This window comes from Balaenoptera musculus, chromosome 8, assembly GCF_009873245.2.
Source record: "Balaenoptera musculus isolate JJ_BM4_2016_0621 chromosome 8, mBalMus1.pri.v3, whole genome shotgun sequence".
NCBI classification, from domain to species: domain Eukaryota; kingdom Metazoa; phylum Chordata; class Mammalia; order Artiodactyla; family Balaenopteridae; genus Balaenoptera; species Balaenoptera musculus.
The window spans coordinates 43,803,637-43,831,381 of NC_045792.1; the positions used below are offsets into that span (position 1 = coordinate 43,803,637).

Here is a 27,745-nt window from a genome sequence, read left to right on the forward strand (position 1 = left end):
TGTGTGATGGGAGATGTTGCCCCTGGGAGTGTGTTGCTCTTCTGCATGGTCTGGAAACAGGAACCAAAAGCAGGAAAAATGATGAGCTTAGTTAGAGGAAATTGGAGACTGAAGGGAGGGAGGTATAAGCTCTATTCTAAAGGACAGAAGAAGAGTTCAGAAGGACTTGATGAGTTTCCTGGTGCTAAGAAAGGGAGCCAAAATTAGAGGCAGGGAGAGTCTGACGTCTTTGTAAGATTTACATGTTTGCACTTTTTAAAATTCCTGTTCTAGCTCCCCATCATAATTATTTCTGTAAAAATCTTTTAAGGATAAAAGGCCTATCTTTCAGAATTTCAAAGACGGGAGGATACTCCTGAGGTTCTATCCTATCTTGAGCTTAATCTGCAGCAGAGTTGAGCTGTATGGAAAAGTGTAGGTGAAGGAGGGTGGAAAAAGCAAGTAGAATCCTGGTGCCTTCGGGAATGAAAATATTGCCTGGGTGCAGTGGAGTGCAGATCATGACGGAATATGGTCTCTGGTCTTCACTAGTAGACCACGGTTCCCATTCCCAGACTCAGGGAATGATTAAATACAATCAGACTCTGCTTCTGGAGTCAGATTTCTTCCTGGATCTCTACCTGCAGCCGTGACTTCCTTCCCAAACTTCAGAGTTCCATGTCCCTCTGGATCTCTCCCTGGATCTCACCTAGACAACTCTTCAAATCCAATATGTTGGAAACTGAATTTATTAGCTCTTCTGCAAATCAGATCATCTGGTTAGGAGACCTTACATCCAGCCAGACATCCAAGCCATATACCCATAGAAACAGGTTACTCATCCTTCAGAAACCCCAAGTTCCTGAGCAGAGAAACCCCCATAGTGAGGCTCTTCTCTGCCTCTCCAGGTCTGTTCCTGGCTACTTCATCCCTCCGTTCATCCCCTAGTGATACCAAACTGCATCAAGTTCACATCTCAGAATTCCCCCTCCCTGGAACATGCTTCTTGCACTTATTCACCTGCCTTTCACTCTTCCCCTGTCTTTCACTCTTCCTTCAGAACTAGGCTCAAGCATCATCTGTTACTGGCTCTCAGGTAGTCTCTCCTATCTCTTGCCACATATGTTAAACTTCTTTCTTTATGGACCTGGTCCCTTTTTTTTTTTTTTAAGGAGAGAGGGACAAGGGTTCGTTTTTGTTTGTTTTGTTTTTAATTAATTAATTTATTTATTTATTTTAGGCTGTGTTGGGTCTTCGTTTCTGTGAGAGGGCTTTCTCTAGTTGCGGCAAGTGGGGGCCACTCTTCATCGCGGTGCGCGGGCCTCTCACTATCGCGGCCTCTCTTGTTGAGGAGCACAGGCTCCAGACGCGCAGGCTCAGTAATTGTGGCTCACGGGCCCAGTTGCTCCGCGGCATGTGGGATCTTCCCAGGCCAGGGCTCGAACCCGTGTCCCCTGCATTATCAGGCAGATTCTCAACCACTGCGCCACCAGGGAAGCCCTGGTCCCTGCGCTGCACTGTGAAATCCTCCTGGTTACCCACCAGCACGTTGGCTTGTACATGGTGGGTGATCACATGGTCAGTGTTTATTGGATGGAACAGAATGGTTTGCAGCACTGCTTTTCAAGCACTTATTCAGAAGATTCCTTTACCATATTATACTTCTCCCTGCCCCTTGTGGGGTATTTCTGTCCTTAGAGAACTGTGCAGAAGCAGAAAAATTAATTTACTGCTGTATTTCCCAGGAGGACTCCCCATTATGTAACTCCTTTTATCCAGAAAGCTCTCTAGACACTTTGCACAGCAGGGAGATTACAGTGCCCCACAGTGTGAAGCGGGAAGTAGAGAAGAAAAATGAAGATGAGGGAAGCAGTCCCCTTTAGTGCTTTGGGCCCAAACTGGGAACTGCAGGATTCTTTGCTTGGTGATTCCACATAGCATGCTGCAAGAATCTGCCATCAGCCTGTAGATTTTATTAGCCCCCATATTCCTCCTTCACACCAGAGAACCAGAATTTAGTGGTTTCCTCCTCATTGAAATTCTCATAATCTTGTTTTACATGTACCTCTTGTTTCAGCTACTGTCATTTGAGCTGCACACAATATCATATTTTTCCTTTGTTTAAACTAATAAACAGAGTTCCAGAGAGGCTCTTCAATGATATTCATTGCAGAAACGAGGCCTAGACTTCAGATCTAGTCTAGAACTCTATACAATGATGTGATTCTTGAACAGAGCTGTACATCAGGAACACCTGAGGAGCTTGTTAAAATGCACTGCAGATGCCTCGGCCCTACTCTCGGAGACGTCTGCAGGGGCATAGATTGTTATGTTTTTGCAAAACAGTCCTTTGGTGATTTTGATGTGCACACTGGTTAAGATGCATTGTGTTAGACTTTGTTAACTCACTCACTCATTCATTCATTTATTCATTCCTGGTGTATTCCTTGAATACCTACTGTGTATTCAGGTAAGCACTTTGCTAAGCACTGAGGCACTGGTGATAAAGGGCACAGTTTCTTCTCATTAAGAAGTTCTCGGTCTCCTGGAAGAAAACCCATAAAAATGAATAATTACAATACAGTAGGAGGTTCCATTAAAACTGGTTGATTCGCCACATGACCCAGCAATCCCACTACTGGGCATATACCCTGAGAAGAGCATAATTCAAAAAGAGTCATGTACCACAATGTTCATTGCAGCTCTATTTACAATAGCCAGGACATGGAAGCAACCTAAGTGTCCGTCGACAGATGAATGGATATAGAAGATGTGGCACATATATCCAATGGAATATTACTCAGCCATAAAAAGAAGCAAAATTGAGTTATTTGTAGTGAGGTGGATGGACTTAGAGTCTGTCATACAGAGTGAAGTAAGTCAGAAAGAGAAAAACAAATACCATATGCTAACACATATATATGGAATCTAAAAAAAAAAAAATGGTACTGAAGAACCTAGGGACAGGACAGAAATAAAGTCGCAGATGTAGAGAATGGACTTGAGAACACGGGGAGGGGAAGTGTAAGCTGAGACGAAAGTGAGAGAGTGGCATGGACATATACACACTACCAAATGTAAAATAGCTAGCTAGTGGGAAGCACCCGCATAGCACAGGGAGATCAGCTTGGTGCTTTGTGACCACCTAGAGGGGTGGGATAGGGAGGGTGGGAGGGAAACGCAAGAGGGAGGGGATATGGGGATATATGTATATGTACATCTGATTCACTTTGTTATACAACAGCAACTAACACAACAATGTAAAGCAATTATACTCCAATAAAGATGTTTTAAAAAAAACCAAAACTGGTGGATTCTATAAGAGCTGTGAGAGCACTTGAAGGAGAAGGTGTTACCTCTACCTGAGAATGAGGCAACTTCCTTGATATTTGATCTGAGTCACCCAGGCTAAGAGAGTCCCCAAAGGAAGATCCAAGGGGACCACTGGGAGGAGCTCCTTTTTAACAGGTTTGTGCAGAGGTGCATGTGGAAGCCACCTTCAGGAATCTGTGGGTGTCTTAAAAAGCAAGGGCAAGGCTTTTCATCTTTTTAAAACTTTTTTATTGAAATATAGTTGATTTACAGTGTTGTACTATTTACAATAGCCAAGGCATGGAAGCAACCTAAGTGTCCATCAGCGGATGAATGGATAAAGAAGATGTGGTATATATATACAATGGAATATCACTCAGCCATAAAAAGAATGAAATAATGCCATTTGCAGCAACATGGATGGACCTAAAGATGATCATACTAAGTGAAGTGAGCCAGACAGAGAAAGACAAATATCATCTTTATCCTAAGATATCTAAGTAAGAACATGTCACTATTGCAATTACCTAGCTTTATTAGTCATCAGAAAATTGTCAATACAAGACCACAGAGACCTACTATTAAGAATAATAGTAAAAATGTATATTTATGAAATACATTCTTAACTCTTCTTACCAGGCCTTGTTTTAAGTGCTTTATTGAATCATTTCACTTACTTCTCACAAACCATTGTGAACTAGGTGCTGTTATTATGTCCATTTTACGAATTAAGGAACTGAGGCTTAGAGAAGTTAAATGATTTATGCAAGACCATATGGTTAGCAAGTGGCAGAGCCAGAATTAGAACCCAGATCCCTCTGTTTGAAGTTCCTGTTATTTTTTCACTTCCATATGTTTACATAATAGTCTAATATTGCTATTCCTTGATGTGATACATTTAGACATACCCACTGATAACCCACTATACTAAATGAGGATTTACCTTTCTTACTTGACTGCTAACTCCCATCCCATTTTACCAGTAGATTTCTATCACTGCTTGTAGTTGAATTATAACAAAAATCATTGTAAGTATCATGAGATAGGAAAACATTATTCACTCACATAATTTGCCATCTTTCTTCCTTAGGGATTTTGGAAAAATGTCCACCATTTTATTTATTCTATCGAGACTACTTTTGTCCTGGTGGCCTCCATTCCAGAGTCCTCTATTTTCTTCATCCAATTTGACTGCCCTGGAGCCCCAACTCAACTGTAATCCTGGGACTTTTCTTTGTCATTCTCTTGAGTAGGATAGCTTGCTGCCTGGGTCCCAGTTTTATATTCTTGTTTTACTGGAACATAACTTCCTGCAGCTGCTTAGGAAGAGCTGAATGGGCATTTCTGAGTCCTTGATATCTTCAAGAATGTGTATTTAACCCTCACAGAATTTTAACTGTTTACATGGGTATAGAATTCTAGGTTGAAAATGATTTTCCCTATGCCTTGAAGGCATTGCTCCATTGTAGTATAGCATTTAGCATTGTGCTTTAGACGTTTCAGACCATTCTGGTTCTTAAAGCTTTGTATGTATGCTGTTTTATTTTTTATGGCAGTTTTGGGGATTATCTCTTTACCCCTGGTTATTTCTTTGGTAGTTTTCCCCCCTTCCTATTTTTTTTTTGTTGTTGTTGTTGTTGTTGTTCTTTCTTTATAGAACTCCTAGTTTGGTGTAACTTTTTGAATTGAGTCTGTGAACCTACTACACTTTTTTTCTCATATTTTCAGCAGTTTGTAATTTTTATTTTATTCTTTATATATTTTGACTTAATTCCTATTCTTTTATTATAATCTTTTATTTCAGCAATCATAGTTTTAATTTGGAAGAGATTTCCTATTTGCTGATTGTTCTTTTTTGTAGCATCCTATTCTTAGTTAAGAATGTAATAGCTTCCTGTATTTGTGAAGATACCAATTAGTTTCTTAACGGTTTTTTTCGTTTGTTTCTCACATTACCTATTTCATTAGTTATTTTTCAGCCCATTTCATTCTTCTCTTTTATGTTGATTGTTCCCCTTAAACATCTGATGATTCTTGGAAGAACATTCATGTTTAGAAACAAGACCATCAAAAGCAGATACCAAGCTCTGTGTGTATACATAGGCTTGTTGATTAGAGGCTACGTTGATTACTGACTAGTGGGTTTCACTTTAGGTTAGTAGTCACTGGGGACTCCTAGATATCAGCTCTCAGAGGTCTTTTCTCAACAGAACTCTTTTCTCTGCTAGGGGTGGAGATGCAAGAGTTCTGTGAGGGGAAAAGTCATAGCCCAGCTGCCATATTGACAGACTTCTAATTAACTCCTTTTTCAATCCCATACCACCCACATGGGGAAATTACTTGGTATATCTTTAGTCTCAAGTCTTTTCTCTTTGGTTTATTCAGAAGTTAAACCAGTATTTGAATTGGGATGTCGATGCCTAGCTGCTGATATTCTACGTGGAAGTATGGGGAAGGCATGTGGTTGACATTTCCCATTCTGACCTTCAACTAGTCCTCCTGATTTCAACCACTCCCAATATTTGAGTCTTGGGACTCTTTTGGATTCTGTGGGAATTACTGAGCTCTCTGATTGTTCATATCTCCCTCTACATACCCTATAGACCATGCTACGTACATCCTAGTAAATCCACTACTCTCCATTACTTTCAGATTTCTAAAAATGTGTTGAAATCTCTTGAATGCTGGTGCACATTTCCTCATTCTTTTAATTCTTGAGATTCTATTTGAAATATTTTGCTTCTTTGAAATCATTTTTTCAGAATTTTGGTAAAGAAAGTAAATAAATATATTCCCTCAGTCTGCCGTCGTTAACTGGAAGGTGCCCATGGTCTTTGACCTTTTGCTAATTGTTTATTTCTGACTCAATCTTAGTCATTATATAATTTAATTCATGACAGTTTCTTTTAAAATTAAGGTTATTTTATCTTCATTTTAAATGTGGAAACTGAAGTACAGCAGGATTTAAGTCACTTACCCAAAGGAGTACCAGAGCTAGGATTTAAACTCAAGTCTGATTGATTCTGGATCTAGCTGGTGCTTTCTATCCCAGCTTTCTCCTTCTAAAAGAAAAACCACGGGCAAAGGCTCTGTCTCCTCTCTCAAAACCATTGTCAGAACCTTCTGGAAGGGGTTGCTTCCTTGTCTCAGGAGGGGTTTTGTTAATGAGACATGTTTGCTTTCTCCCTTCTTGTGCTTCTTCATTTTCTTCAGTGTTGATTTTGTTTGTCCCTGTTTTGTGGTCCTTCACCTTCTTTGATGTCCCTTGTGTGCCATCTCTGAAGCACCCTTAGATTTGTGGGCAGCAGCCCTGCCTTTCCAAGGCCTTGTTTCACCTCTGTTTGCTTCACTGACTAGTGAGGTATTGATTTCTTGGGAGAACTTGCTGGGATTGGCGGGTGGGAATCAATAGCCCATTAGACATAAGTGGAAAGCAGCAGCAGCCGTTCCTCAGCACTCTGCTCACTGACCTAACACACTGGGGTGCTGGTCAAAGATGAGGTTAGCCTGACATGTCCAGGGGTATTCTGAAGTGATTAGATTATTCTAGGAACAATGTAGCAAAGCCACTGACAGAAAAATCAAGAGCTTTAAATCCATGTCCTTGAACTAAATGAAGTGGAATCATTTTTGAGAATAAATTCGCCTGTCACAGGTTGCTTCAGGGGAAGGAAGTTCTGTTGAGAACTTTTCTAATTCTTGGGTCACTTTGAATTTTCTAGCGTAGGCACAATCTTTGTGAACCATAAGGCAAGTCATTTAGCTTTCATGTTCTTCAGGGTTTCCAAAATGAAAGAGAGGGTGGGTGTCAGCAGTGGACGACTAGCATTACCTATGCAGTGTGTTTCTGAAACATTGTGTGTAAATCCCATTTTTAAATGCAACCTCAAGGGGCTCATTATGGCAGCTCTCCCTGGGTGAGTACCTTTGAAGAGGAAGAGTTCCTTTGGAAAGAGAATTATCACTGTCTGTTTTATCTGGTTATAAGTGTTGTTCTTATGTTTCAGATTTTTGTAAAGAAGGACATACACAAGCAGTAAATTCAAATTAGCAAAATCTGAAGAGGTCTTGTGTTACCACTGTCATAGAAACCCATACTCAGTTCCTCAATTATCATGTCATTATGTCTTCTACATTGCATGCAAACACAGGAAAATTAGATTTGGAGAGTACTTCCAAATCATCTTGTCTAACTCCGTATTTTATTGTTTCATTTATTCATTCTTTAAAGAATCATTGAGTAACTCTCCTCCATGTGACAGATGCTGTGTTAGGCAGAAGGGCTCTACCTGGACAAAAAAGATAAAATCCCTGCCTTCTTGGAGCCTGCATTGTAGTGGTGGAGACAAGTAATAGAAAGATAAGTAAGTGTGTTGTATAGTTTGTCTGGTGGAGCTAAGTGCTAGGGAGATCATTAATGCAGGGAAGGAGTCTACAGCTTAAGTGGCATACATGCATGGGATTGTAGGGAAGAATTCACAGAGAGGAGAGCAATTTTAGACAGGTGACCAGGGAAGGTTTCACTCAGGTATTTTTAAAATTAAAGATTAGAAAGAGGGACAGTATTGAGTCGTATAGATTCCTGGGAGAGGAATGGTCCAGGAAGAGAGTATAGCACAGGTAGAGGCACTGTGGCTGTGCTTTACTAGGATGACAGAGATGAGGCAAGAGGTGATGGGGTCCTGTTCAGTCTTTAGAACATTGTAACAACTTTGGGTTTTGGTCTGAATGAGAAGGGAAGATGTTGGGTGTGATCAGAGATATGATTTGATTTAAACAGTCATTCTGGTGGCTGTATTGAGCTTGGATTATAGTGGGAAAGGTTGGAAGCAGGAGATTAGCTAGGACTCTATTGCATATCTAGAGAAGAAAAATCTTGGGAAGTAGTCAAACTCTACATGTATTTTTGAACATACAGCAGACAGGATTAACTGACGATTTGGATAAAGGTTATGAGAGAAAGAGAAGATTTGGGGATGGCTCCACAGTTTTTGTCCTGAGCAGCTGAAAAAGTTGAGTTGCCACTTTCTGAGCTAGGGGTCCTGAGATGTGGATGGGTCCATGGGGAGAGAGATCAAGACTCAGTTTTGTGTATGTTAAAATCTGGAAGACATCTAAAAGCAGATGTCAAGTAGGTAGTTGTATATGATTCTGGAATTTAATAGAAAAGTCCAGGCTGCAGGTAAGAGGACCAAGGACTGATCTCTGGGCACTCCCAACATTTAGACAAGAAAATAAGGCCACAGAGAGAGGAAGGTGTAGAGGGAACACATACTTCGAAAAAGAGAGTGGACTCTTCTCAGTGTAGTACAATCCTAATAAGATTACATTTAATTAGCCTGAGTTTTCATCTTCTTTTCCTGTGCTACTCTTCTGAGTTAGTACAGTGGGAAGATGTTGGACAAGGAAAAAAAACAAAAAAAACAAAAAAACAGATTGCACAGCATTGGTGCTCTCTCTATACATATATCATCAAAAATTAGATTTATTCACTGTGTTTCTGCTAGTTAGTGGGTCTGAAAATCGAAGTAGGCAAGTAAGATGACTAAGTGATTGTCTCCCTCTATGCTGTGAACAGTGCACTTCCTTTTAGGTATCTAAGATATGATTGGAGCATGGCTTTCACTAGGTTTTAGACTGGTTGGAGTTATTCAAATCTAACTAAATCTAAACTTAAGTTTCAGGTCTATGAAAGGGCCAGAATATTTAGAAACCTTGTAAATTAAATTCATCATGTAGATTGAAAGTCTGCTGTTGTTATTTGCCAAGAATGTTCAAAATGATAATATTTAACATTTGTAGAGTACTTCCAAATTTAGAATGTTTCCAGCATCTACTTATTTGGCTTTTGCAAATGCCCAGCACAGAATGATTTTTCACTCTTTTGTAAGCCTTCTCTTTGTTAAGAGCTCCTGCCTGTTGTTCATGTGAAATGGCTTTAAGAACACTTACCATCTGGTTCTCCTACCTGGATATTCTGTAATCTGTCCATATGCATTTTTTTAATGTAGTGTCCAGATCTGTTGACAACATACCAGACGTAGAAGCATGGTATAATAAGGCTTTAACTTACCTTGCCTAAGTCACATTTCTATTTTAGATAGTATTGTACTGTACTAATTTCTTTGAACAGCTGGATCAAACTGTTGACACATGATGCACTCATGGACATCTAAAAGTCCCCCCTTTTTTTGCAAATAATAGACTGTCAGATAAGGTCTTAAGCATTTAAGCTATTGGTAATTTGAACCCAAGTGTAGGATTTTATATGAATGTCTATTAAATTTTATTCTGAGGCTTCAATCTGTGATTCCAGTTTCACTTTTAATCTATTATTTTGCTTATCAAAGTAAAGGAAGGGTTATGTCCATCTAAATTTGAAAGAGACTCTAAGAACAATGACAGCTGGCTGTTGGCTGGGGGTTGCTTTTAGGTTCTAGAGGCTGACCTCAGTTCCTAGCCACGTGGCCTTTTCACAACGTGGCCTTTACAGTTGGCTACAGTGGAGTCTTATATAAGGTAAAGTAATCAAGGGCGTGGCAATTCCATCATGTTTACAGGTCCCATCTACACTCAGTGGTCATGTACCCCAGGAGGTAGAAATCTCGGGGACAGCTTAGACTTCTGCCTGCCGTAATGGTTTCTAGGCAGTAATAAGTTTTCTGGAAAGACTGAGAGCAAAAGGCATGTAACAACTGTGTCTGCCCTCCCCCTCTTTTTTGAAGTTCAGAAAATAAGTTTTACTAGAAGCCCCACCCAGTTGACTTCCGCTTATATTTCATTAGCCACAACTACCCTTAGCACAAGGAAGCAAGGAAAATAAAATTTTGGTTACCTACAGACAATCAGGATTCCGTTAGAAAGGAAGAGGAAATGTTGCACATTATGTAAATAGAATAGCCAGGGCAGGAATGGAAATGCCAAATGGAGAAAACAAATCTTGTCTAGTTTAGGAGAAATGGAAGTTAATGAAAAAAATCACATAAAAGCTCCCACACAGGATTAATCACTGTTAACATTATCATATTTCTTGACTACATCATATTATATGCAGCTTTTAAATTTATCATGAGAACTTTTTCATGGTAAACTCTTTGTAAATATAATATAATAACGGAATAATGTTCCATCTTAAGGATACACCATAATAACTCTTATAATTAATCCCCAGTAATTAACCCTACCTTTGGGTAGCTTTAAACTTCCACTATTATAAATAATGTCATGATGCATACTTTTTACATAAAATAGTTTTTACATTTAAGATTATTTTATTAGGCTTTATTCTTAGTAGAATTACTGGGTCAAAGGGAATGGACATTTTTATGGCTCTTATTACATAACTTCATATCTTCTTTCCAAAAAGATGAGCTGACTTATACTTGCCAACAATGAATAGAAGTGTTTGCATGAAAACACTCTAAAATCCCAATTTCATCATCGTGTCAGTCTGTTTCTTAACTTTATATCAAAGAAAAATTTGCTAAGTATGCCTTTTTTGACTTCCTCCAAACTTCTGATAAAAAAATGGGGTTAACTCCTCATGAGGTCAGAGGTTTGAGCTATGTGCCGCTACCTTAGAAACTATTCTTGTTTAATGTAATTAAATAATTAGTAGTCCTCAGGCACCATTTGAGACAATTAAATTTACCCATTTTCCTTTGGAGCCAACCTTGTCCACAGGACATTATGGGGGCATTATACTAAACCTAAGATGCAAAAGGCAGTGTTCTGATCATTCAATCTGAAATCTTTCTTAGAGGAGAAAACGCAGTTAGTTTGCTGTGTTAGCTCTGCCTTCTCTGGGTCATCTGTTTGTCTCACACCACATCCTTCAAGCATTAGTCTTTCCCTTTGTGATGATACTTTGCTCTGAATAAACCCCAACACCGTCTTCTTCTGCCTTTAGCACCTTCTGCAGACATGTCCTTAGACTTGGTTTGAGCTTCCTGACCCAAATTGGGTGAGTTCAGACCACCCTTGAATCTGTTCTGAGTTCACTTCCCTTCTCCTTCTAGCTTTTAGACGTGTTATTTTTAAACCTGATCTTACCTGAGATATTCCTGTAGTCAAACTGTTTTCTTAAGATCTCTTTCCTGTTTCTTTTTCGTTGGGTTACTCATGATTGTATAGTTAGAATTTCTGTTTCTGAGCTTCCTGTCCTTGTTTTTTTCTAGGTTCAATCTTATGGATAGTTTTTCATCTGTGAGGAAAACCTACATAATTTTCCATTCATTCTTACGTATTTCTATTTTACAGTTCATGAAATATTTATAGGTGTTCTCTTTCCTTCCTGTTGTATGGGTAAAATAAACATATTAGGACTTCCTACACTATTCATGGTTCAAAATTAATCACTCTCATTTTCTTTGTTCTGCACCTTTGAATGTGAATATTAAAAAATACATACTCCTTATGAAGAACTTAGAAAATAACCAGAATTATAAAACAGAAGATTAAAATGATCTGTAATCAAACCACCAACTGATTTCACTTTTTAGCATTTTGTCTGTTTCCTTTCTAATCAGAAATGTGTATATATTAAAAAGAATTCCATCCTATCCCTTTTAAGCCATATTTATCCTTAAAGTGTCAACCCATAGAATTAGCTTATTAGCTACAGACCTATAGCTACATATACATAATGCCAGAGGGAGGAGGAAGAAAAAAAAGTAAAAGGTACCCAGGTCAGCAAAAAGAGCTAAATTGTCTTCAGAATAATATTTTATGATGCAAGAAAGCATGTAATACATCTTAAGTAGTTCTCAGGAGCAAAGTCAATATTTTTAAATTTTACATTTGAACCAGAAACATCCTTTATCTGGAAAAGTTATTGTCCTTTTGAATCTATTTAATTCAGTAGAATTCTATGAAAAAAATAGAAAATCAGGACTGAGGTTAAGTTTTAAGCTCCGAGAAGCCTCTTTTGTTCCCTTTTTTTTTCCAGAAAAAATTATTAAGCAACTACTTTATGCCTTTCTGAAGAGGTACTTCTTGTCAGGTCATTTATGGTTCAACTTTGCATTTCTCTTTTTGTATGTCCAATATAAGAGCCTCAGTTGTCCACTTATTCTGCATATGTTGAAGTTATCAGATGCCACTAGATATATATCTGTTTGATAATGCACAACTATGTGGAAAAATATTTTTCTATTCCTTTTATAAATCATTGCTTGTATCTGTCTAAAACGTTAATGCATATATCTGCATTGTTGTAGATGATTGCAAATGTCCATAAAACGATAATAGTAAATACCACTGAGGGTTTCCTGATTTTTGCAATGATTCCTCCCTGGCCAGTTGTCTGCTCTTACTCCCACCATTCCCCTTCAGCTCTCCCTAAAGGTTGTCCGAATGTAAGTTTCCATATCCTGCATATTCTGTCTCTGAAATCACAGAAATTGGCCAATAGTGTCTACATGACCTAAATGGGGTCCCTTCTAGTACCGCTTCTCTCCTGGACTCAGAGTTGCTTTAGTCTCTAGCATGAACGCGTGACTGAAGCCAAACTCATTAGCGTTCTCCCCCAGGATTCCTCCAACTGAGTTTGAGGGTAAGAGGCCTTTTCTCTTGGGTGGCAAAGCTGTGAGGATGTAAGCCCAGAGGCTGCTATCTCCCTTTTTATATCTCCCTTTTTATATGCAAAAAGCTGCTGGGCAGATAGAGAAAATGAAGCTGACCTGATGGTGTTTCAGAGCCTAATTTCATTTCCTAAGGTTCTTGGTGTGGCCTTAATTTTTTAGCAATTCTGTTACTCCTGGGAGCTACCCTTCAGAGGACCTAGGCAATTCAATGAGTTTCTGATTTTTGCAACCAAAACCTTACGGCTAATCACGTAGATGGAGCATACTCGTTCTAGTAAATGACTGGTTAAATAAATGCCTCATGCTTAAACTTTCAATGTGAGAAATCTTTCTCATTAAAAGAGCATTATTCTTAGGACTCTCACGAGTTTAACTACATTAGTCAAGAGCTGGAGATAGTCTCAAGAGTCACCTTCAGTCCTGTTTGGAAAAAGGCAGAGTATAAATTCTCTCCTTGTGCTCCTGATGAAACTGAGTCAGACAGAAGACTTGATCTGTTTATAATGACTGAGCTAATTTGTAGCAACATCAAGGCTAGGACTCAGGTCCCTTAATTCTCTGTCTAAAGCTGTCCTGAGTTTAAGAGAACTTCCCTACAATAGATTTCCCTATAATAGAGCAGCTTACAATGTGTTTTTTGTGATTTTTAATCGGTATTAGTCCATTTTTCTTTCCCTTTTACCAGCCAGTTCATTCATAGGTTACTTGTTGAGCACGTACATGCCAACAGGCCCTGTATCAACTGCTGGTAATATTCCAAGTGCATAAAAGTGCCACTTCTGATTTCAAGAATTTTACTGTCTGGTGAGAAGGTAAATTTCTAGAAATCATTGCAATCATTCATGATTAAAGTTGCTATAGGAAACCACTATGGAAGCACCTAAGAGAGCTACCCAACCCTACCCAGCTCAGGTTGGGGTAGAGCATTGGTCAGAGAAGACTCACCAGAGGGGATAATCTCAGGACCTTGTCATTACCAACCAGGCTCTTTGGTTACAACTTGGTTATGAGCATGATCTCACTCTGCTCTGTTAAAGTCATGTTAAAAAACAAAACAAAACAAAACAAAAAAACACATGTACTTCATTTCAGGTGAGGCTCAGAAAAATGGAAAAAGGCAAAAATGGAGGTAGCAGTACCTAGGTAAGGAGTAAAGAAATCCACAAGTATGATACTAAATCAGTTAATAAGTGTCTCTCTCCACCCACCCCCACAACTGCCATCCACACCACTCCCATTTATCCTACCGCCACTCCTGACCAAAAGTTGCCGAACTGTGCGAAGAGGAGCACCAGCCCTGTGAGACAGAGCGTGAGATCAGTGTTCTGTGATCAGATAAGTTGATGAAACACTGCCTACTCATTCTCTGCTTAGAGATGGGAGGGGGAAAGGGGAACAGCTCGCTTCTTGCCAAGCCTCCCCGCCCAAGCTGAACTTGCCTTTTCTTGACTCACGTGTTACTGTTGCAGGTCTTTCTCTTCTGCTCCCAGTTCTGCCCTGTTGCTTTGGTTTCGCTCATGTCCAACCCCCATGATGCTAAAGTTCCTCTCCATTTAATGCAAGAAGTTCCATCACGTACCGCATTCTGTGACTGTCTGGGATTCTGAGTTAAAGAAACATTTTGATAAAGAAACATCTTGAATTATTTTTAATTCAAGAAACATTCTGAATTATTTTTAATTGTGATAAAGAAACATTTTGAATTATTTTTAACTTAACATTCCTAAAATTATTTAACCATAGATGCTTTTCTTTTTTTCCTGTACTATCTTATGAAACTTCGGAACCTGCTTTGAGATATCTTACTTTAACAAAGAAGGATGTTTGTCCCTCCAAACACTCCCATATAAAACTTTAATAATATGCAATGTTGTTTTATTTCCTAAGTGTTGTATTTTCTTTTCAGGGCCTATTGTATGCCTACACTATTGCTGAGTTCTTTTAAATATCTCATCTCATTTTATAAACATTCACAACAACCTTGTGAAGTTGGCATTATTTTTATCACAGATTATAGGTAAAGAAACTGAGGCTCAGAGAGAGGTTATGGTGACTTCCCTGAGGTTACCCAGCTAGCACTGGCAGAGCTAGGATAGTTCTGAGTCTTTCTATTGCACCTTTCCTCTTCAATAAAGAAATATACAAACAGTAAAATTTCAAATTGACTAAAAGATTCTAAAACTGGGGAATGTACCTGAATTTCATCCAAAAATTCAAAGCAGGATTCAAACGAAATCCCTGTGAATCAGGTAGATGTCAGCAGCTGAATACCTCCAAGTGAGATGTGTTTGCTCTGGATGGGCAGAAGACCTGAGATAGAGAGGGAGTAAGAATAACCCAAGCAACGCACATTGAGGGGATGGCCTGAGGCTTAGTTTGGCTGGAACCTAGCCAAGTAAGGACAGTCAGTGGAAATGAGAGAGGAGAGTTAAGTTGCGGCCGTGCTGGTTGGCCCTCAGTGTAGTGGTCTGCATTGATTCTGAGTAGGCAAGGTGAGGCAGCAAAGTTTTTTGAGCTGGGAGTCGGGATGAGGTATGGCCATCACTACACTTTAATGAGAGTAGTCAGGAGACAGTTTGGCAGGAATATGGAGGACAATTGCCATGGGAAGAAAATGGAGGCATGTGATCAGAGAAGAGATTACACAGGGCCTGACTCAGGGTGAAATGTCAGAGTGATTGTGAGAAAGGAGGATATCACCATCATCATCATGAAGCAGAGGTGGAAAAGGCCTGGGCTAATAAGATAATCACAGCATGGCTGACTCCACAGTGTATGAAAACGCAGAGTGTAAAGACTTTGATGAATAGTGCCTGGTCCAGGGAAAGTGCTCAATGATTATTTGCTGAATAATGAATTATTTCATTTAGTTACATGATATTTCGATATGACACGATAGGAACTTCAGATTGATGTATCTCCTCTTTTTTTTCCTATTACAAGTTTGTAGAATGAAGAAAAGGATAGTGTTATTCCACATCAGGAAGAAGAAAATTATTTAGCACATGCTAACTACTGCTTCAGGGAGGTTGCCCGGGCTAAGAATGACTTGATATCTGACTGAGGAATTTAAGACTTAGACAACAGGGGTTAGTAGGGAGGAGTAGACATAGATTCTAGGGTTGGGGCCAGAGTTCTGGTAGCTAGCTAGCATCATGACATTCTAAATACAAAAAGGTGACTAAAAGATGAATTTGTTTAGTTTTATCAACACATTCACTTTTACTCATAGTTCTTTTTCTATATGTTTTCACCCAAGATAACATTATTCTAACAACGGTGGCAGAATGTTACCTACCATATCAGTAAACAAAGGATGTTGCAGCCATCAAACCATCACATTACAGCTGCCCGGACAGTGAGCCCTGAGGGACTTCAGGATAGAAAAAGGACACCCCCCATCTAGCAGTCAGACACTGCAGCCGCCCCTGAGTGTCCACCCTGAGGAGACTCAGGATGAGAAAGCACAGGATACTGGCCCCAGATAGCTGAGATGCATATCAAAGGAATGATTTCAGTGAGCCCAGACCCTTGCATCTTCCCATACATAGAAAAACACTAAATTCCTTAACTTGAGATACCTGGTTTTCTTTAACTAACAGTAATCTTTTGATGTTCTGACTACTTGATCTTTGTTGCAAAAATTCCTCTGTATCCAAGCTCCTCCTTTACCACTTCAGAACGGTCCCTCGGAGCTATCCAAGAGGCTGTGTCCAGGCTTAAGTTTTGTCCACAAATACAACATAATTCTCAACTTTTCGGTCAACAGTACTATCTGGAAAAGCAATGATTTCAAACTCTCTACTAAAAAGTTAGTTGAGGGCTGGGCAAAAGGATCATATATAAAGAAAAAAACTAACGAAGTCGTTAAGCTAGAATTGACCTTTCATTCAGTTTCATAAAGTTCTTAAGAGGAAAAGATGATATTAAAATAATTGTGTATAATATAGAGTCATAAAAATACATAATGTTACTCAGCTTCTACTTATGCCCCAAATAAGATACTTCTAATCGTGGTAATTCTGTCAAGTGGGTGTTATTCTCTCTGAATTGTAGGTGAGGCCCAGAAAAATTAAGCATTTGTCTAAGTTCATCTAGTTATTAAAAAGCGCAGGTCACCTGAAATCATTTTTGAAGCAACAAGATATGAAGAATTATTTTTAAAAGAGTGAAATCAGTACTCCAACGTAGGTCCACTCAATTGCAAAGCCTTTAGCAGTTCAGCTCAATTTTTATAAACTGGTTCAGTCAGTCTTCCTTCGTTTTACCTAAAAAGAATGGTGTCAAATCATAGCTGGAAAACAAGATAAGAACAAGCAGTTTGACTTGTGAAGTAAATTCTGTTGTGAATATGTTTTCCTTTTCACTCCCTACAGAAATCACCAACATCTGAAATTATTTTTAGGTTGAAACCTGAACCTGTTACTCTTCTGAGGGCCTCATTGATTGGTTCATCCATCCATCCATCCATTCATTCATTCGTTTGTTCATTTGTTCATTCATTTACCCAGTATATTCCAGGTGCCTACTGCCTGCAGGCACTGCGCTAGACACTAGACCACAGCAGTAGGGCCCCCCGGAGCCCCCTGTGCTGTGAAGATACAGACAAACAAGCCGTTACATATTGACCAGTGATAGATTCCCGACTAGAGTGGTGCTTGTCACAGTCTGGGGGAGTTAGAGGCAACTTCTTATGAGAGGTGATCACTGAAGAATGACTTAAAGGGAGAAGGTGAAGAGAAGCAGACACAAGAAGGGAGCATGTATTCATCTGAGGATGTATATGTAATGTCTAAGTGCTTCATCTGTGTGTAACATTTAATTCTAACACGTACCCTGTGAAGTGTAGTTGTCATTAACCTCATTTTACAGATTAAGCAGGGAAGTCTCAGGATTTGGACTTGCCCTTGGTCCTGCAGTAAGTGGCAACCAAGTTTCAAAGCTTGACTCCAAAGCCCGTTCTCTTTCCATTACTTCCTGGGACAGCAATGTTCTAGTCTCAGTTCTTGGATTTGGCACATAGAGGTGTCAGAATGAAAGCATTTAATCACAATAGAAATGAATTGTAAAGCGTACTTTCTTCTCATAGTTAGCATTCCATAAATATGACTTTGGATTGAGTAAGTCCAGCCAATACTGTGGCTAAGTAGGTTATCCTATATGTGTTTCAGTTTCCTAATCTGTAAAATAGGTTAATAGTATACCCACCTCCCATGGTGTACTAAAGTTAATGAGATTATTTATATATGAAGCGTACATGCATAGGACCTGAGTGAGGGTTCCATAGTAAGTGTACAATAAATGCCAGCAATTATTACTATTAATATTTTGTGTCTAGTGGGCCATTTATCTTCTCAAACTGATGAATGAGAAAGTATTTTGACTGAAGGCTTTTGTTTTTATTAATAAGGTTCATTAAATCAGGCTAAATGATAGTTTTTACACTTATGTTTATTCTTTACTCTCTTTTTGAGATGAGACTTCAGTCTTCATTCCTTCAGCAAACATTTATAGAGAGGATTATGACACAGTAGGATAAGACCAGGGGCTCTGGGCTTGAGTCTTGCTTTGTCATTTAATAGCTCTGGAACTTTCTGGGGTCACAGTAGTGGCTGAGCATGGGCTAGAGAATCAGGTCCCAAAAGTTTGACTTGCTGGCTGTGTAGCCCTGGGAAAAAATTTTAATCTCTCTATACCTCAGTTTCTTCACCTGAGTTTTCATGAGGACTGACTTAGTTAATACAGTTAAAGTACTTAAAAGTTACCTGGCCTATAAAAAGTTATCAACAGGTATCAGCTAATTTTGGTAACATTGTTTAGAGTTCTTGTATTACACTAGGCTCTGTACTGGGAACCAGGAACACAAACATAACGACAACAGGCAGTTATGAGTCAATGGTAAGTGCCAGGTGGGTAGAAAGTGCCAGGGAGCACTGAAGATACATTTCAGAGTGCTGAAAGATGGCTACTCAGAAGCGATAATGTTTCTAGAAACAAAGGGTTGTGCAAGCAGCAAGAACTAAGAGGTAGCCTATGTGATGCTAGGCAAGTCACTTTCCTTCTCTGTTGCCTTAATTTCCTGATGCATCAAAGATAGCAGGTTGAATTAGTGATGTCTAATTTCCCTCCCTCTTTAATACTGGGTGGTTCTCTCTAAGTTTGGAGATTCTCTACGGCTGAAGTGGGGTTCCAGATGCTGCTGGAGTGGTGAGAAGGAGATAAGGGAAGAGAGTTTTAAGGAAGGTGGCCCTGGGACTGTACAGAAGAGGGGAAAAAGAGGGTATGAGATGAACTTTGACATCTAGTGTGTAAAGGACAGGGGCTGAGCTAGAGCGATGGTGGGGATGGGGGAGGCATTGTCAGAGGGACACAGTCTTTGGAGTTGATTCTGTGAACTTTCCTCTTCCTTCTCCATATCTCCATGCTGACAATGGGACTCTATCCTGCGTTGAAATCAGAGACAATATGGCTCCATCTGTCCTTCCCGGTGCCCATTAGATAGACTGAAGTCTGCTAGCTTTCAGATAATAGGACATGATTAGGACGTGGTTTGTCTGAATCACACTCTCCATGTCTGTCTTCCTTTCATGGAGAAGTGTGACAAAGTGCAAAACCATGGGCTCTGGATTTAGGTAGACCTTCGCTTGGGCACTTACCAACTGTTGGCCAGAGACTCTAAGACATCAGCAAGGAGAAGAGGAAGAGAAAATATAGAACCTTTGAGGATTGGATTGGGAGCCCGATTTTGCCCCTTACTGTCACTGAGACCTTGAGTCTGTCATTAGCTTCTCTGAACCTTACTTTCCTGTTCTGTCAAATAAGGGCAGTACCTCCCACCTTGACTTTATTTTGAAGATTAAATGAAGTGCCAACTTCTGCGAACAATGTCTGAGATATAGGACTCAATTTGGAGGCGCCCCAGTAGAAGCTCATGATTGCCAATGGGAGGAAGCAGTTACCCAAAGGAAAGGAGGAGTGATATGGGGGATAAAGGAGGAAAAAAGTGCTATACAGACAAAAATAAAGGTGTCCACTGTGCTTTCCCCACATTAGATTTGAACAACAGTAAATGAGAGCTAGCAAAAGGTTTGGCAGTTATGTGCTCCATAAACAAGTGCTGAATCTTCTTAGAGAAAGTATTTTCAAAACACCTGTTCTGTGTGAGACTTCTTACACTGGTGTTATTATCTAGTGGGCCACCTTCTCTAATTAAAATTTCACAGGGCTGAGGAATTTAGTGCCCTAACTTCAGAGCTTCTGATACACTTGGTGTTATGTTGGAGGCTGACGTATTTGGAAAGATTACGGGAGGATGAATGCTCTACCAGCTTCTAACTAGGCAGATGTGAAGGTTTTCTGCTAGAAGGTTTTTGCTGTCTGGCACCAGGGGTCAGAGATTAAATAATTTGCCACCGGACAGATGTTCTGAAGAGCTAATTTAAAAACTGACACGTACCCAAGACCTCAGATAGATTTATATGCCTTCTTCTCTGGGAAGATCAGAATCATCACAGCTTAAAATCACTGTATTAAATGTTATTTCCGGAGAGTTCACAATTGAAATAAAAAGGAGCATCTTTCAAGACATTCTTAATTATATAAGTGCGTCTCAAATCTGGATGCACATTTAAAAAAATTTTTATTGGAGTATAGTTGATTTAAAATGTTGTGTTAGTTTCTGCTGTACAGCACGGTGAATCAGTTATCCATATATATATACTCACTCTTTTTTAGACATTTTCCATATAGGTCATAGTATTGAGTAGAGTTCCCTGTGCTATACAGTACATCCTTAATAGTTATCTATGTTATATATAGTAGTGTGTATATGTCAATCCCAATCTCCCAGTTTATCCCTCCCCACCCCTTTCCCCCCTGGTAACCATAAGATTGTTTTCTACATCTGTGACTATATTCCTGTTTTGTAAATAAGTTCATTTGTACCATTTTTTTAGATTCCACATATAGGTGATATCATATGATATTTGTCTTTCTCTGTCTGACTTGCTTCACTCAGCATGACAATCTCTAGGTCCATCCATGTTGCTACAAATGGCATTATTTCGTTCTTTTTATTGGATGCACATTTTAAAGAAGTGGAAGATCTTTAAAAAATACTTATGCTGGGACTCATCCCAGATCAATGTCTGGGAGGAGGGTCCTGGTAATAGATTTTTTTGAACTCTCCAAGTGACTTGAATACGCAGCCAGGACTGAGAACTACTGATTTAGAAATAAAACTATTTTAATATCTGTTTTAATCCTTGGAGGTACGGTCATGTAATGTATGGAAGCAGAATAGAAAGTGCAGTCAGGGCGCTCTTGGTTGGAATGACAGATTGACCAAGATCTTGTTCCGCTCTGGTTAAGTTTCTCAACCTTGTTAAAGGTTAAAGTTTCCTTACCTTTAAAATGTGGTTATTAGTTCTTTAATAGATTTTTGTGAGGATTGGATGTGAACAATATCTCATAAGTAAAGCACCTGCTATATGCCCAGCTGGGAGTAGACACAGTAATACTCTGGTAGTTACTACCATTTGTTTTTACTAAAATGCTTTGTTAGGCATTTTAAACTTATTTCTCAGGCATGCTCATTGATATAAATTAAATGATTCTGAGCAGAGACATAAAGATGAGCACACATCAACCTAAAGTAGTCAGCACAATAGACCATCTTGTCATATTGCAAATATGTAAATAAATCACAGTCAGATTCAGTCTAAGTGTACGTGTCTTGAAAGCCATAGGATGTATAATTTACCTTTACAGCAAAAGATGTTCTTGGAGGTGTTGTTACAGCTCTCTAGAATAAACATCAGTAAAAATTCCCAGGTAGTATTTTGCACTTATACCAGCAGCTCTGTTTCTTAACAGTCACCTAGAAAATGTGGGCTTGGCTGTGTCTGCTTGGCTGCCAAGTAGCACAATCAATTATATTGGAATCTAATTGCCCAAAAGGTCCAAACCTATAGTTTTATCAGGCAGGGTTTGACTATTCATGCTCACTTTGCACAGAAGGGGAGAGGGAAGTTAGTTCTGTATTGCTGTTCTTTCTCGTAGTCTAAATCTTGACTATGACTTCTGTACAGAAAGACAGAAGGACCAGCAACGCAAAGTAGCCTTGCCTGAGGCCCTGACTGCAACTTCTTACCCTTTTAATGCTGGAAACACACACCCTGCCCATGCTGTGTTCCTTTATTTATTTGGGGGAAATATTTAGGGGGACTTGAGATAAGGGGCTCCAAGCATGTGCCCTAAACACTATACATCTTGCCTTTTTGTAGTGAGTATATAGTAAAGATCACGGCAAATATTAGTGTTTACTGTTCTCCCTGGACCCACACCTGGCCCTACCACTTACCAGTGTGTGTCTTGGGGCCAGCCACTTACGCCTACTCAATCTCAAGTTTCTTCAGCTGCAAAGTGAAGGAATAGAATACACACATTATCATGTTCTCCTGATAATTAAATGAGGAGAATATGTAGATAACATTTATTGAATGTATGCCCTATCCCCTTCACTGTTCTAAGTGTCTCACATGTTCTAAGTATTAACATGTATTAACTTAAAATTGCCTATAAAGTAGATCTCTTGATTCCCTTTTTACAGAGGAGGAAACTAAGGTGTGGAGTGGAGTGGTTGAAACAGTTTGCCCAAGGTCACACACGCAGAAAGTGGGAGCTGAGATTAGTTTGGCTTCAGACCTGTCCTCTAGACACTATACACTGTACCCTTTTGTAGAAAGCATGTGATCAGTATAAGTACTTGCTCCTCTTCCTGGCTTCCTCTTGAAGGTTCCAATCTGAAATAGGTATGCCATGGCAACCAGCACCACGGTACACATGACAGGTATTTCCTAAGTGCTCACTGAAAGATTAAGTAATTAAAAAGAGTGCTAAGGGTCCATATAGTTTTGTCTAGTATGGGATTGTGTTTATTGACACTTCAGTTGCAAAAAAGGCTCAGTGACTCTATCTGGCCAACTTAGCATTCAAGGCTCTACAGCAACCTGGCTCCAGATGCCCTTTCCAACCTTATACCTCTGCTGTTTACCTTGCTAGTACAAGCTCAGTCAAGGACAGAGCTTATTTTAACCTCTTTATCTTTGTATGCCTCATACTTAGTGGGACTCTAAATAATATTAATTGAATGACTGTGACTCAGTCATCAGGGACTGCTACCCTGTTCCTGTATAAAATCTAAAAGCAGGTACAGCCATTCCTTGGTTCTGACAGTTTCCTTGGTCCAGAACCCCATCCTACATAATCTCCTGCCTTAGTCCTAACACCAGCTAGCCTTTACTCAGTGGGTTAAAGGTCACAGTTTCACCAGCATCATCTTATCTTGTACTAAAATGATCCTGCTAGCCTGCCACTAATTGGGCTTAGGTTTTAGTTGTTTTTCCCATAATAATGATGGATTTTCATTCATTTGTCCACACTGCACCCTCTTCGTTAGTAGATTTTGCCAATTTGTACATTAATGAAAGAAAACCCTATTTAACTACGATGTTAATATTTGAGTGGAGGTATTAAATATACTACTGTCAAATCTAACTTGTATGTGAAGGAAGGCCCTTTTTGATGCTTAAAACTTGCTTTATGAAAGAGAAGGGGACTAAGATTTATTTTGCACCCATTGGGCCTAACCCTGTAGTAAGAACTTTTATTTGTTATTGCACTTGATTTTCAAAACAGTCTTGAAAACGAATATAGCTTGGTAAGAGCCAGGCTTTGATGTCAGAAACACCTGGGTGTGAGTTCTGGCCCTCAGACCCATCTGCTGCATGCTTTTGTGGGGGAAGTCTCTTATTCTCTCTAAACTTAAGTTTCCTTACCTGTAAACAGATACGATGATGTCCTGTGTTTGGTATTTGGGGTGAGATGTTGTTGCTCGTTCCCCAACACACAAGCAATAGCCAAAAGAGAATCAAAGTATATGTTTATTAATGGCTAGGAAAGCACCTTCAAACCACCCAAACGTAGAGCTTCTTTAGTGAGATGTGCTGGCCCTAGAGGCCAAGGCCTGGGAGGCTAAGTGAAGCTACACTTCCCCACTTTCCTTGAATAAGAGGCAGTGGAGGACCATGGGCCAGGCTTCTAACTGATCACGTAAACAAGCGGCTGGACCCGAGAGCAAAGCATTGACCTGGGTCTGTCCCAAAGATTCAGACTCTGCCTATGTCAGATTACTTCCTGGGAGCAGGTAGTTTAAATGTGATCCCTGGGCCTGATACTCGGAAGAAGAAGAGTGACAGAAGGCATGGTGAGCATGGGCAGTGGGAAGAGGGCAGAAGTATGGCTACTCTCTATGGACGGGTTTCCATGGCATAAGGCAGATACTTCAGCTGAAGGGAGAAAGGTCACTCTCACCTCTCTCCCAACAATAACGACAAAATAAATAATAACAAAAAACTAATCCTTGTCTTACAGGGCTTTAAATGGGTTTAAATAAGATTAGGTATATGAAGTGCCCAGCACTGCGAAAGCACCAATAACCCCTACATCCCATAAAGAAAAGCAATTTTTTATTAGATAAGTATTCTCATCGAGAACGTCATATAGATGAGGAAAGGGAAGCTCAGAGACGTGAATTCTGGTCTGGTATAAAAACGAGTAACAACAACATCACAAACAAACAAAAAAGCAACCAGAACTTCACCTTGTTTCAGATTTAGAAACCCTCAGAGGAATTTTTATTAAGGCTCTGTAAATGGGAGAGGTTTGTTGTTTCTGGAACTTGAAAAGTTACCTTAAGCTTTCATAGCAAGTGAACTCAGGGTTGGGCTTGAGTGATCGGAAATGTGCTAATGAATATTTACAGCTAATTGCATTAGCCATAGATACCATTTGGAAAACATCACTACCTCTTACATTTTCCATGTAATATGATTTCATGCAATACATTTTCCATGTAATATGATTTCATGCAATGATCTCAAAATATATCAACAACGCTGACATACATACAAAAATTAGGGATAAGTAGTTATACTTCAGATTGGACAACAAGGCCTTGGGGCAAAACAATTTGACAAAAATGTCCTTCTCTCTTTCCATTGAATATAAGGAGACACATCAGAGAAGTTCTACAAATTGTGATAAAGACAGTCAAATCTGACTTTACAAGAGATCAAGGTTTTTTGTTTAGTATATTAGTAGTAAATATTCTGTATTTCTCAGTTTTCTGACTAGCAGAGAAAAGGCAACTTAATCTATAGTTACTGAATAAACTATATATATTTTTTTGACCCGGTAATCTCATTCTTTTCCTATAACTCTACTGAGATATAATTCACATGCCGTACAATTCACCCCCTTAAGGTGTACAATCCAATGGTTTTTAGTATACCCAGAGTTGTGCAAGCATCACCACAACCAATTTTAGAACATTTTCATCACTCCAAAAAGAAACACCACCCACCCTGCATCCACTAGCAATCACTCCAATTCCCGACAATCACTTTCCCCACCCGGCCCTAGCCAACCACCAACAATCTGTTTTCTGTCTCCTTGGATTCGCCTATTTTGGACATTTCATGTAAATGAATCGTACAATATGTGGTCCTTCGTGACTGCCTTCTTTCACTTAGCATGATGTTTTCAAGGTTCATCCATGTTCTGCTATTGCAAAATATTCCATGTTGTGTGTATTCCATTCCTGTTCATGAGCGTCCTCAGCTTTTCCAGTTTTTCTTTTTTCTTTCTCTTCTTTTTTCTTTTTTTATTGGTTATGAAAAGTTCTACAATAAACATTCTTGTACATCTTTCCTGAGGCACAAATGCTTTTATTGCCATGGAATGGATTCCCAAGAATGAAACAATATATTTTAGATTCAAAGGTTTGCTCCATATTTTCTCCAAGTTGAAGCTTAGTTCATTCTTGAAACTAGATTCGTATTTCTGATTTCATATTTTTCTTTGAAGAGTTATGTCCACCTGGATTGTCTAAGTAATGTCACCGTAATAAACAACCCCAAATCTCAGTGGCTTAAAGTCATAATTCTCATTCATCCTACTTGAATCATCATAGGATACTTGGCTCTTTTTGAACCTCATTCATAGACTTAGGCCAAGAGAATTTCCATCTCTGTGCTTTCCATGTTTGCAGAAGCAGGGAGAAAAGAACATGGTGAATTGAGCATTGTCTCTTATTGCTTCTACATGAAAGTGAAAGTGAGACACATCAGTTATCCTCCCATTTCATTGTCCCATGAAAGTCACGTGTCCATGCCTAACTTCAAAGAGGTCAGAGCAGGGCACTCCTACCATTTGACTGGAAGGCAGAGAGCCAGAGTACTTGTGAAACCACTAATGACTGCTGCAAGAGGTGTCTTATTATTCCTATTTCACATCAAGGTCACAAAGGTAGTATATGGCAGAGTGCAATTATGAACCTAATTTAGATTGAAGACCTACTGTGTCTTCTACAATATTATGCTATAATGTAAGAGTATGTAAAAATAAGCAGATTGCCCTCTAATTTAAGTTCAATCTACTAAGGGAGCCCACCAAACACTATTCCTCCTAAGTGACAAAACAAATACATATTTTACTTTTGTGAAGGACTGAAGAGTAAAGTTCTTAGAGGTAATAAATGAGAGTGAAGGGAATAGAAAGAGGATGCATGGATAGGGTTTAGGAAGAGATATTTAAATACTGCCTTTTTGTCTCATATAAATCTCTGCCATAGCATCCTTGTAGAATATTGAATAATAAGAGCTGTTCTTTCCCCTTAGGAAAATATCAACATTGATGAAGCTTCCAGATGCCTGGTGAAACATATACTTGCGAACGAGTGTGACCTGATGGAATCCATTCAGCCTGACATCGTGAGGCCCCATCTCACATCTCCCAGGGTTGTCAGCTGCTCCAGCTGTGCTAAATCCTAGTAGGCTCCTGTGCTGCCATATGATGGAAGTGATCCAATCATCTCATGAATTGTGTCTCAGTTCCTACCATTTTGGGCAAATATCAGGATAGGGATACACCTGGGGCAAGCCAAAGATCTATGCCTGTATCTTTCCTCTAAGAGAAATAGCAAATGTTCTTTTTATGTTTTTCTCAGCATCAGCACAGTGTTTACAAGCTTTTAAAATATTTAGTCTGTTACAAAATTCTGTCTTGTAGCTGACCATAATTGTGCAGGGCCAGAGTCGGCCTGGTTATTTGCTTCTTTGAGTCAGCCAAGGCCTCAGGTCTGAAAGAGAAGGGGGAGAAGAACAGACTAGCTGTCAAGTTAAGCATTGGCTTTCACTTTGCCCCTGGTGTCTTTGTTCATATTTCAGTACATCCTCTGCTGGTCTGACAGGCCTACTAAGTAGAAACAGTATTTTCTCCAGAGATGACCTCCATTCTCAACAGACCTAAAGTTGTCTCTGATTTAGCTCTTCAGAGTCATGTACACAGGCTTCCTGTGCTTTTGTTGCTTTTATTGTCCCTTGCCATGCCCTGAATGTTGGTTTAACTGAAAACTTTATGAAAAGACTGCCCCTGGTATGTGCCTTTCTTTTAGCTTTCTGTGACTCAAGCTGTGGGACTCTTCTGTGCGTGTAATACATATTATATATATTTTCACAAGTGAAAATAAAACATTAAAAGATGCTGTTTCCTTATTTCTGCAAGTGCTTTAAGTTTCTTAGTATTCTAAACTTTTTTTTTTGACTGTGTGTCCATAGTTCTCAAGACCCATTTCTAAAATTTAATTTCAAAAAAGAGATGCGAAATATGCACTTAAAGGAATGGTACTATTAAAACGGAGATGAATCCAAAGCATCTATATCTACAGTTCACATTGGCGTTTAGGTCAGGAAAGCAAGCAGTACATATACACATTTTTGGTTAAGCAGAGGAATATATCCTCATATATT

At 39.3% G+C, this 27,745-nt stretch overlaps 1 protein-coding gene across 1 annotated transcript in view; it reads left to right on the forward strand.

Moving 5' to 3' along the window:
- RAB38 (RAB38, member RAS oncogene family) overlaps positions 1-27,482 on the forward strand; it is a 63,084-nt gene extending 35,602 nt beyond the window's left edge. The window contains exon 3 of the mRNA XM_036862436.1: positions 26,615-27,482. Coding sequence (XP_036718331.1) covers positions 26,615-26,767 — 153 coding nt within the window. The 3' untranslated portion in view covers positions 26,768-27,482. The remainder of the gene's footprint in view (positions 1-26,614) is intronic.
- The last annotated feature ends 263 nt before the right edge of the window (positions 27,483-27,745 follow it).